General features: G+C 42.7%; 1 protein-coding gene and 1 long non-coding RNA gene across 2 annotated transcripts in view; both read right to left on the bottom strand.

The window, feature by feature from the left end:
- The window catches only part of LOC135386221 (E3 ubiquitin-protein ligase RNF12-A-like), a 32,325-nt gene extending 28,014 nt beyond the window's left edge, over positions 1–4,311 (bottom strand). Inside the window, exon 1 of the mRNA XM_064616036.1 lies at positions 4,127–4,311. Within this exon, the coding sequence (XP_064472106.1) occupies positions 4,127–4,234 (108 nt within the window). The 5' untranslated portion in view covers positions 4,235–4,311. The remainder of the gene's footprint in view (positions 1–4,126) is intronic.
- A 636-nt stretch (positions 4,312–4,947) lies between these two features.
- LOC135386222 (uncharacterized) lies at positions 4,948–9,465 on the bottom strand. Its single transcript, XR_010420636.1, has 2 exons — positions 9,380–9,465; positions 4,948–9,298 (listed from the first exon to the last, which is right to left on the bottom strand). It is a non-coding gene; the product is annotated as an uncharacterized LOC135386222 (long non-coding RNA).
- Positions 9,466–12,394: the final 2,929 nt, after the last annotated feature.

The raw sequence follows: 12,394 nt of genomic DNA, 5'->3' as shown, positions 1-12,394 counted from the left end.
TACTGCCAGGTGAATCCCCAGAAGATTAGGTACAAGAGAATCCCGGCATTTATTTCCTTGGTCATCAAATCAATAAACACGCGCCAGAGGTTGAAAGACCCGAGCTGACATGCAAGAGGGATTACGAAGTTTTGGGTCAGAAAGTATCAACAAACTTTACTTGGGTTCACCAAAGTTCGTCAAACATTACTTGACCCCTAGACGTTGCAAATGAAAGATATGCTTAAGCATGACAGATGAAGTTTATTCCTTTCATTTGTAGGGCCACGTTAAGAATACACGTTTCACTTACTGCTAAATACTAAAGCACTTTAAAGAGTATCTTAAATACTTCGTACAGTATTTAATACTCTACTCAAATTACTTTCAGTTTTGAGTATTTTGTACTCTATTTTAAATACTTTTAGGTGGAGTACTTAGTATCTTATTTTAAATACTTTTGCGCAGTATTTTGTACAAGTCTGGTTGGGTGACCTTAAAAGACTCTGTCTTTTCACGGAAGTTTGCCTCTTTACGGAACACCTTGGTTGCCAATAATTGCCGTTCGAGACCAAGCCGTCCAGCTGCGGATTCATTTGTAAATCTTAGTGATAGTGTATTGTCTTCTACGGCAGTTGGCGTTTTGTCGAAAGGTCCCAAGTTCTGTTTAAACTTGAAACCTTCGCGCTTTGACGTTGCCGCGTCCATCATAAAGGTGTCTACGGTCCTTAGGGACCCCCAAAGAGTTTCCTCTTTCACTGACCAGGCTGTTAAACGACTCTCTCACGTTCTCACTCCTTCTTCTTCTGTTTTAAAACGTAGTACCATGCCTGTGAGTGGAGTCGTCCGGGAGTTGGAAAGTAAGAATTTGTGTTTGCTTCAAACCGACAAGTCTTCTAGATTTGCTGTTCTACCGTCTGCGTCATTTCAATCCAAGAAATTACAAGTGGTTGATAAGTTGCTGAAACCGTTTGCAGGTGACTTAGAGAAAAATAAGAACTCTATTTGTAAGATTTTCCGAGAGAATGAAATGACCGCCCTTGCTAAAAGTCTTCGCGCTGTTCAACTTGGAAGTCTATCTCTGAAATTTTTGCTGAAGGATCATAAGATTGACATGCCGCTACGTTTGGTGGTGAATGAAAATGGTACATGGCAGAAGGTAGTGTCTCGTTTCATTCAGGACTGTTTGTCTCTAGTTCATGAGCGGAGCAGCATTGTGTTAAAGAATTCTGAATGTCTCATTGAAAGTCTCAAGTCATTTCACGGGAAGAAATGTTTTGCTGCCTCCCTGGATATTAAGGATCTTTACTACTCCCTAGATGAAGGCATTCTGTTGTCTAGAGTAAGAGATCTTCTTGAATCCAAGTTGGTCCGTTTCCAGTCAAAAGCAGGCATTGCTGTGTCAGATTTCTTACGTGTTTTAGAACTTTATCTGAGATCGACTGCTGTTCGCATTGATAAGGGTCTGTTCATTCAAAAAACGGGGGTTTGCATTGGTTCGGCCATCGCACCTGTGTTATCAGAGATTTACTTGTCTACTGTTGATAATGCTGTTACATCATATCTGGCGACAGTTCCCCGTGCTCAACTGCTTGTTAAGCGCTTTGTTGACGATTTGCTGCTGCTTTCTACTTTTGAAGATGATATTTTCGCCTGTGAGCGTTTGATAAGAGCGACATCCCCTGAGTTGTCTTTCACTGTTGAACACCCGACCAATGCTGTGCTACAGTTCCTTGATGTGAGGCTTTTGCTAACACCTTCTTTGTGTTGGTCGTATGGAAAATTGGCTCCTAAGCCACTTTTACCCGCTAGCAGTTGTCATTCAAAGAATGTAAAACGTGGTGTTGTAACGGGCCTCCTGTCTAGCACTTTGAGGAAGTCATGTGTACATCAGTTGCGTATTTCTTTAAACTTTCAGTGTGATCGTCTGCAGCTCGCAGGCTATTCTAATGCAATGCTTTTTAGCGCTCTTAAGTCTGTTTTTAGTAGATTAATTTCCCCCTGTGCCCCACTTGTCACTGATAATGAGATTCGTGTTGCGATCCCATATTTTCACAATGTCTCACATAACATCCTTGCTGTAGCAAAAAAGTTTGGTGTCCGGGTTGTATTTAAAAACTGCTTTAGACTTGATGCTCTCTGTCCTTTCCAGAAGCGTGACAAAGTTTGTAAATCGCATAAAAATAGCTATGTACAATGCCAGTCAAATGTGCTGCTTTGGCGAGCCTTTTGCACTGTCCCTCCTCCCCCACCTGATGTGTTAAAAGTGTGCGGTTGTCCATTAAACTTTAGCTGTGTTTGAGACTTTGTGTTGTGTCGTCTGTTTTTCGTCTTTTTCCCAGTCTCGGGTTTTCGTCATGGATGTTAGCCACCAGCTCGCTTGCTTTTTAACCATTTTATCTGAATAAAATGAGGTAATCCCTCGCTTGTGCCAGTTTCACGGAGCAGCCGTGGTCTTTTGCATTACTGTGACACCTTTCACAAAAAGTCGTGACGACCGCAGGAACTGCTCAAATATGGCCTAATCTAGGTGTGCTTATGTTTCAAAAACAGTAAACAGGAACAAAAAGAAACAGGTTACAATTCCCATTCCACGCCGCATTCCGAGGAAAGCCCTTCCCCGTCGACGCATTTGAAGTTAGGACACGACGCGCTGTTATCGGATCGCCATCTCTCCCGTCTGGTGGCGCTGCGCAGCCCTGACGCCACCAGGGGAACGGAAGTGAGGCGAAGGCGACGGTAGCACAGCAACTTGGTTCGGTAACTCGCTTTTAGGGGTGCTGGAGATATCAAACAAGTATGTCGCAAACAGTACTTGGCATTTATAATTCGGTATGTGCCCGTGAGATGGCACTGATGCCAGGCAACAAAACGATAAAAGCGCGAAGGATCATTGCAAAGGGTCGAACGGACAGTGTGGCGCGAGCTGTAAACGCATTTATGAGAAACCGGTTCGTGCTTTAAATCTTGAGCTTTATTTATGCGGTTTTCTTTATATTTTTCTGTGTGTTCGTGTGCTCGATATGCGAAATGATAATTCGTATTTCAATATGCTTCTTTTGCTCGTGGGCTGTGGGGGTGGTAATGATACCGCAAATGAGCGTTGACAGTTTTACTCAACAAACAGTGAACTTTTATCGACGAGTTTTTTGTGTGCATAACATGATTGTGTGCATGATGATTGTGTGCAATAACATTGATTGTACGACATACGGCTCTGACGACGCTTCGAAAAGCCCGCCACTTTCATGCATACGAGAGAAACGGTGCTACGCGGTGCTTTTCTATCATTATTAAAAAAAAAACGAAGAAAGATATGAATTTTTTGTTGGTGACAAGCACATACAGACTTTATACAACACAATAAACGGAAATGCACATGCGGACCCATCACGAAACCCATCGCCGCTCAAAGTAATCGACCCTCTTTCGCGACATTACTTGAAACTAATCTCTTACGTCATTGTTACGTCAAAATGACGTAGGTTTCACGGCCCGAGACTAGGGCCGAGAGACTGCGAAAGAAAACTAGGTATATTTCAATTGAAAAGGGCGGAGTATTTCGCGGCAGCCCCGCCCTACAGCTTGTGACGTAAAGTAATCGAGGTCGATTAGTTTTGACGAGGATAGGGCCCCTGACATAACCCAGGGCTCATACGTTTCGCAAAGTCACCCATCCGAACCCGATAGGCTTAGCGTTGCTGCGTTTTTCTGTGCTCTAGCTGGTGTTATTAAAATGCATATAAAGAGGTTCCAGACCACATAATTTTACAATTCTTATATTTTTTTAGATTCGGTATATGGCATTCTCTCACTTCCATGCATTATTTCACTTTTAAACACACTCACGAACTTTTAAAAGCCACCAGTCCCACTGCTATAGACTGTTTTCAGATCTCAGTTGTCTCGCGACGTAAACACCCAATTGTTATTAGACTGTTTTCATCTGACGTCACTGTCGCAGACGGCATAGCCTTGTCCCCTGCTTGCGGCAGTCATTCTTTTGTGCATGGCGCGTGCACGCTACCAGCATTAGCCCGCCATACCAGCATTAACTGTGGTGCGAGCACGGGCGAACAAAAAAGTATGGCGGACGGAATGAGGTCAGTGAAAAGGGTCTATAGTACAGCCAGCAAACTTTTCTTACCCTGCGTCTCCTTCGAGAATCGTCCTGCAGCTCCAGCTTAACTAGGTTCCAGATAATCGCAAATAATGCTACACTGCCAAGTATGGTCAACGCGACCCCAGGGAACATTTTTCTCGTACGCAAAACCACAATCACACTGATCACTATGTATAAAGTCTGGATATCAACAAGCGCTTGGCAACAGAACCACAGAACCGGCTGGGTGTACCACGTGACTGGTGTAAGGCGGGGTCATAGAGCCCGTAGAGCCCGTAGTTTGAGATAATTCAGGCAAAACTGGACATACGACCAATGAAAATGCGTCGTGATGCCTAGCAGCCAGCCAATCAGCAACCTCTCCGTTTGGCCGGCCCTGGCTACCATTGACCTCTACTGGTTTTCATACCTCGCGCCCATTATTCCAAAATAACTAAGACATTTTTGATAGGCTAAATACATATTTATTGATGCAACGTATAGACTCAAATGTTTGACTCATATATTCACCGTGCGTGCAGGACGTTTCGTTCGTTGAATAGACTGCAACCAAACCAAGTTCGAACTTGCAAAGCACACACACAGTCTACTTGTGGAGACGAGCGAAGTCCACGAGTACGTGCGTTTCACAGATGAGCATCTTCTTCTCATACTGGCGATGCACCGAAGGTCGCACAGTCAGAGGAAATACTTGTGTCGGTACGAACCCTCTCTTCTTAGTCACTGTATTTGAAAATGCGACAGCGCTCGAAAGCGTTCCTCAGGCGTCAGCTCACCAAGCGTTCCAGTTCCGACTTGGCTAGAATGTTCGTAGGTTGATACTTTATCGGAGATCAGTACAGGGCCAGACTTCAGACTTTTTTATTTTTTCTTTCTGTCATCATTTATACAAAAAACTATGTAATTAACAGTACCACTAGGCAAGCCTGTGATGTGGTTCTGTATACATGAATACTTAGAGAAAAAGAATATGCAATGTCATATACATGCAGTCAATGTGTATAAAAAACAAAGTAACGGATTAATTTAGAGTAGGGGGAGAGTATCGTAACAAGATACTTCAGCTTAAGCACAGTGATCACTGAAAAAAAGACGAGAGCCTCTTTTTAAAGGCATAAAGCGAGGGAGCATTGCGTATAACAACAGGAAGACTATTCCAGTACTTACCGGAAGAATAGCAAAACGAAAACATCCCAAAGTCAGTACGAGGATATGGCAAACTCAACATAAAATCATCAGCTCGACGGTCGTAAACACTTGTGCTAAAATGAGGAGTTGTTAAACAGGAATTCACAAGATTATTGATTATTTTATACAAGAGTATCAAGCACTTATACTTGATAAGCACGAAAAACGGCCAAATATGCAATAAGGAAAATGCAAATGTAACAGTGTCATGGAGTGGTATTTGTAGCATTATACGTAGCGCTCTTTTCTGCAGGACATAGAGATCACTGAGTCGGGATTCATATGTCAACCCGTAAACTTCTAATGCATACGAGATGTGGCTATGAAATAAGGAATAATAAATTATTAGTAGGCTGTGTATTGGCAGGATAAATTTTAGTCGTGATAACGCGTATAATCCACTTGTGACTTTCTTTCTGACATGCTCAATATGAAATCGCCATGACAAGTGAGAGTCGATGTGTAGCCCGAGAAACTTTACATTTTCAGCATTTTTAAGTTCGATATCCCTGAAACGTAATTCTAAGTTACTTGTGTCTAGCACTCTTTGTTTAGGGTGGAAAATAATGTAGCAAGACTTATCAAGGTTAGGTCTTAATTTGTTTATACAAAGCCATAGACTCAATCGCTGTGCCACTTCATTCGCTTTGCTATATAGAGCATCCAGGCTTGTACTTTCCACGAAAACATTAATATCATCGGCATAAAGAGCGGTGGTTACTGATAAGAAAGACGGTAGCTCATTGACATATATAAGAAACAGGAAAGGGCCTAGAATTGACCCTTGTGGTATTCCGCAGGACATGGGACATTGAGAGGACTGATGTGATCCTAGTGTTACGTACTGTTTTCTTTCGGACAGGTAGCTCCTAAAAAGTTGTAGAGTACAGCCGCGTATGCCATAGCTTTCCAATTTCGTCAACAGGGTCTCGTGGTCAACAATGTCAAATGCTTTTGACAAATCTACGAACAAGCCCAGGGTTAGAAGCTTGTTATCTATGTTTCTTTTTATTTTTTCCACGATATCTACTAAGGCAAGTTCCGTCGATTTTCTCTTTTGAAATCCGTATTGATGGGAAGATAGCAATTTCTTCTCCTCAAAAAATTTTTGTAATCTTGTACAAAGTAATTTTTCAATCACTTTACTAAATACGGATAATATTGAGATTGGACGATAATTTTTAAAAGAAAGTTGGTCGCCTTTTTTATATATTGGTACGACTTTGGCTAATTTGAGTCTTTCTGGAAAGCTACCCTCAGAGAAAATCAGGTTAGTCAGGTGTGCCAACGGGGCTGAAAATAGGCGGTGGAATCTTTTCAAGATTTGAACCGGTATACCGTCGTGACCCACAGTATAAGTATTTTTTAAGTTCAGAATTACTGATTCTACTTCGCCAGGTGTGACAGGAGTCAGAAAGAAAGATTCAGGATTTCGCTGTAGGTCTAAAGTGTCAGTAGGCTGCGAAGGTGTGTTATCGACACCTACAGATAGAAAATATTTGTTAAACTCTTGCGCAATTTTTTCTTTCGACGCGATAAGATTACCTGCGTCATCTTTCATGACGATGACATTATATTTTGCCCTCCTCCTGCCTAACGCGTGGTTAATCGTTTTCCATGTCTTGCGCACATCCCCACGTGCCTTGTATATGCGATCGTGATAATAGGATATTTTCGCTGCACGTAATAACGATCGTAATGTATTGCTGTACCTTGCAAATCGTTCCCGTAATAAAGAATTATGTGGATTCATGCGCACTTTTTTATAAAGATTGTTCTTACGTTTGATACTCCTTAGAAGGGCTTTGGTAACCCAGGGCTTTCTTATTTGGCCTCTTCTACTTATCGTGTGTGAAGTAGTGGCACACGTAATTTCGTTGTTAATTATGTTGATAAATTGTTCAAACTTCTCATTTACTGGAACGTTTTCATATATAAAGTCCCACTTTAGATTCTGTAGAGATTGCTCCAGAACTAAGTAATCGGTCACTTGCTTCGACGTAGAACTCGGAAGTACTACTGAGTTTGCCTTAGTACACATGAAAACCATCTCGTGATCTGCAATGTTGGCCGCAACAACACCCGAAAATACATTGTCAGCTACAATGTTGGTTACAATGTGATCCAGCAACGTTGCTGTTCCGCGCTCATTATACCTCGTGGGTATTTTAATCAATTGTTCAAAGCCGTAACAGGAAATGCATTCCAAATAGAGGTTTGCGGTAGCGTTGTTTCGTAATACATCGATATTTATGTCGCCAACTAGGATCACGTTCACTTTTCGCGAGGACAATACGTGCATGACAGTATGCAAAGCATCCAAGAATAAGGTGTTGTTCGCAGCTGGTGATTTATAAATCACCCCAATAACCAACGGGGCGTCTTTAAAGGGTAAGGACGATATGCCGTTTGTGACAGGTAGCTCAACAAACAGGCTTTCACACATGGGAACATCTAATGACAAGGACTCACACACCTTATACGGTAGACACTCCTGAATATAGAAGGCAACACCTCCATGACTGCAGACATCACGGTTTGCATATAGATTGTGGTATCCATTAATCTCAAAAAAAGGCTCTCGTTCCGATGTAAGCCAAGTCTCAGAGCATGCTATCACACTAGGTGTTGAGCAAAATGATAGTACATTTGTATTTAATAAGTCAAAGTTTTTATTTAGACTCTGCACATTTACGTGTACTAAGCTGAACTTAGAACTCTGCGCAAGTTCTTGATATTGACACAACGATAGTATTGACATATTAGTCCCAAAAAGAAAAGAAAAAAATAGAATAAAAGAAGTAAGGTGCGGTTTACTGCAAGCAAAAGGTCGCCATAATGCTCTACAGTACTCTCAGTCCGTTTTCATGTTCAATGCACACTTTTTTAGCCATGGTGTCTTTTCTAGCGTAAATACGGCCGTTGCGTACCCATACAAACATATAACCTTTTTCCTTCGCTCGGGATCTAACCTGCCACAGCAGATTTTTATTTGCACGTGTTAAGTTCTCGCACACGAACAGGTCCCGATAGCTAGGATTTGGGGGGAGTTTCTTAATCTTATCCTTTGATTGTAGCCAAGCCTGTACGAGATCTTTTTGCTTGAACTTTACCAGTATCACAGGAATCTTGCTTGCGTCTTTAACAGGCAATCTGTGACAGGCTTCAAGGTTACTGCCATCAGCAATTGGGAGCTCAATAGCACTCGCAATGCCATTGATTATTTTGAGCAAATCTTCATCTTTATTGAAAAGAACACCATGGATCTCCAAGTTGTAGCGACGGTTATATTGCTCGTTGTTATTCACTGACTTTTCCAAGTCTACTATTCGTCTTTCCAAGGTGTCCGTACGGCTCACGATTGTGTTACATTTCTCCTCCAACTGATCTAGCCTAGTTTCAATGCTAGTAACCCTCTGCAAGACGGCGTCTACTTTAACTCCGTTCTGCTGAATTGCATCCAGGAGTTCCCGAAGCGTAACATCTGGTTTTGACTGAGCAGACCTACGATTACTGACTGTGCACGTGGTACATATCCATCCCTGTTTCTGCTCGGTCGTGAAGGACTTAAATGCAGACTTTGTCAAAGCGCTACAGGTGCCAACGTGATATGCGCATTTGCACTCAGAACAATACACTCGTAGCTCATTCTCAGCTACAGTAGTCATACAGACGAAACACATTTCTTCGTCCATAGCACTCATTGCAGTCTCGAGGAGCGCACTACCTTATGTACAGTGTACAAAAAAGGAAGTATGGATCTTTCGCTCACCTATACAAAATGATACACCATTAGAGACAACACTCTACTTCGCTCCAAGAGACTGCAGAGCCAGGGCGTGTTGCATGCTGCTTATAAGGACGGGTCTCCCGTAAGGCGGCGTTGGCACATCATTGTTTTTCGACCTTGACTGGGGCGGTTTTGCGTTGGCCAAGTTCTCGGTGCTTTGAAGATAAGCGATCCAGATTGAACAGGAACGGGTACGGGAACAGCAGCAGCTGAAGAATCTATACAAAATGATACACCATTAGAGACAACACTCTACTTCGCTCCAAGAGACTGCAGCGGCCAGAGTCACTATAACTCACGAACAAACCCGCGAATACACTTTCTCTTTGGTCGTTGTGGTCAACCGACATCGGCGAGCCGCGGATATACAGCGACCTTGCTTGGAGCCGCCCTCCTGGCCGACTGCCCGCGAAAAGTGAGCTGTCAGATATTTCGAAACTTTGTCAACCAATCCCGGAGCGCGCAACCTCCTTCGGCCAATGGGCATGCGTCATGATGCCTGACGAGGTAATACCACGTGACTATGACGTGTTTTCTTTTTCTACTGCCGCGAATGCGGGGAGAATAACAGCCTGATTGGTTGCACTCGCCGTGGTGGTTGAGCTAGTTGAACAGACAGCCGAAGAGGCCACTTCGGTGGTTTCATTCAGTGCCGGGGTGCTGAGCGTTTGATGTGAACAACGTCAGTTTTCTGTTGTGAGCCTGGCCATAAATGTGTGCATCTGAGGTATACTTTTGACCGGCTGATGCATGACATGAAGTAATCGAATCTGCTCCTTAGCCAGAGAAATGGAAGGCAACAGACTTGAACATTAGATCACGTGCATGAGATACGTGCACCTTAACAGATGATCACCGTTCTGTTGGAAAATCAACGTGTATTACATGTGACCGTTAATGTGTACACAGCCCGTCCTGATACTGAAGTTGGCGTACGCCAGCTGACGGCCTCCTTTTCTTTTGTCGTTATTTACGCAATATGTTAATTTTTCCACATGAATCTGCATGCATTTCCGATAAATTAATTGGCCCCACGTCTACCCGTACCCTAAATTTAAAAAAAACAGTTCTGGGTCTCAACACTGCACTAGCAAAAGGCCCATTCTGATCTAAGCACTGCAAGAAAGATCTTGCGTGTGTGTTTGTGACACCATGAAGACATCACTAGAATAGTGCGAGAACAGAATAGAACAGGTGATCGTGATGAAAAACTGCATATCTACTTTTCTGTCTACTTTTTATTTCAAGGAAGCTGCAGCATCTGAATTGCAGTGTGATATATCTATTTCTAAGTGCTGAGCGTCTCGAGCACAGATAAGCACAAGCGTGCTAGTTGGCTAACTGGATCTGCGTAATACATGTTTGGACGGTGTTGCTCGAGCAGCCAGTGAATGTCTGTGCGCAAGTGTGTGAAGTAGAGTCTAATGTGAAACCCTCGTACCTACGTGAGGATTGCTGGACGTATTCTGTGTACGATTCTATCTATTTTTTACATATATAATTCAGGGTTTACGTCAGGAGACAACTACAGTCATAAGCGACGCCACAGTGGCTGTTCTGTGGATTGTATGATTATGTGTGTATGTGGTGATCGAATTGCAAAAAAAAGAAAAAAAAAGCGTGTGGTTGTTGCAGAAGTGTCCATCGCTAACACGTGGCAGTGCAGCGCTAGAAATTTGCCTTCTGGACCTAACGGAATCAGTATAGGGCAAGGGCGGATTTAAGACTCTGGTATGGTGTTCACTGTTCAGTGGGCAGGGCGGTCCTAAGAAAATTGGGCACCGCCACCCGCCTAGGAACAACGTTGTATGGAAGGCAAGATGGTGAAGGGCGGCTTGCCAGCCATCGCAACGTTTGTCATGTTTTACGCGAGTGAGTGTGAAAAATGTTTTTGTGAAACTGTGTGGAGTATTTTCACCTTTTGCAAAGCATAATGCTGGCATTGTTTGTGCTGTGGGAATGTCACGTGGTCGCGGTATAACAGAAGGGCAAAGGGATTACTTGGAAGGAATGTGCAGAATAACATTTTCCACTTGTGGTGGTCACAGATGTGTGCATTTGCTGTATATTTTTGCAGTCTGATAGATGGCTGTACTTGCTTGAACAAACTCAGTCTGCCTAATTGAACAAATGGAAATATGGTGGCACGATGTATTCAAGCACATGTCACTGTATGATTTGTGAGGGAAAAACAAACACCTTTCCACAAAATTAACATTACAATGCCTATTTGTGCATTAGTAGCAGTCTGTTTACAAAGCGTAGCCACTGTTCCATGATTTTGCTTTGTTTGTGTTTGCCTCTCTATTTGTGTTTAGCTCAATTGATGTTGTGATGCCACACGATAGGTGACAGACAATATGTAAGCATTTGATGATTCGAATATCTCCTGGGTGGTAGCACCATAATAATAATAATAATAATAATTTATTTTCACCAATGACACTAGGTGGGGGGATACAGACAAAAAGCTGCAAAAACTGCAGCTTGACGAGGTCTGACCCCCCTTTGTACACTCGACAGATAAAGCAGACATAAAGATGACAAAACAGCAAACCAGACAATGCAAAGCGAACAGCAATGACAAATAGCAAACCAGATGAATCACGGAGTTAGACAATGGTAATGAACACAATGCATTAAGATGCATCAAACAAAAAAGCTATGAGAACACACGAAATAATATGACTATCCTAGTGAACATACATGGCCTTTATTGAGCGAATTGAAAGACAGCTGATGTTAATGTTGTTTTGGATATGGGAATTAATATGTCGTGGAAGATTATATGAAACCAACTGTGAGCCATAGTTAGTTCGTGCACACGGTGTGAAGTAGGGCTCATTGTAGCGTAGTGAATAAGAGGTCAATCTCATGGTTAAATTGGCTAGGGCTAGAAAGATGTGATTATTTTGCTTTACTGAACTTGCATATGTAATGGACATACGGTACTTATAGAGATCCATAATTCTGATTATGCTAAATTTCGCGAAGAGGGATCCTGTTGGATGTAAAAAGGGAACGTTTGCTATGTGACGAAGTACCTTCTTCTGACACAAAACTAACCTTTCAAGATTTGTTTGCGTTGTGGTTCCCCAAACTAGGTGACAGTATGTGAGGTGAGGGTAAACAAGTGCGTTATAGGTCATAACTTTTGCCTTAGTTGGAAGGACGTTTCTGTGTCGACCTAGAATGCCGATCACGCGCGATATTTTGTTAGTGATGTAACCGACGTGCTTATCCCACGACATCGTATCAGTGAACCAGGCGCCCAGTGACTTCACCTCCTTGACAAAAGATATCGTGCTTGTACC

Source organism: Ornithodoros turicata, chromosome 2 (assembly GCF_037126465.1).
Source record: "Ornithodoros turicata isolate Travis chromosome 2, ASM3712646v1, whole genome shotgun sequence".
NCBI lineage: Eukaryota > Metazoa > Arthropoda > Arachnida > Ixodida > Argasidae > Ornithodoros > Ornithodoros turicata.
Note: the sequence above shows the minus strand (reverse complement) of the source record. Positions and strands in the feature narration are given on the sequence as shown.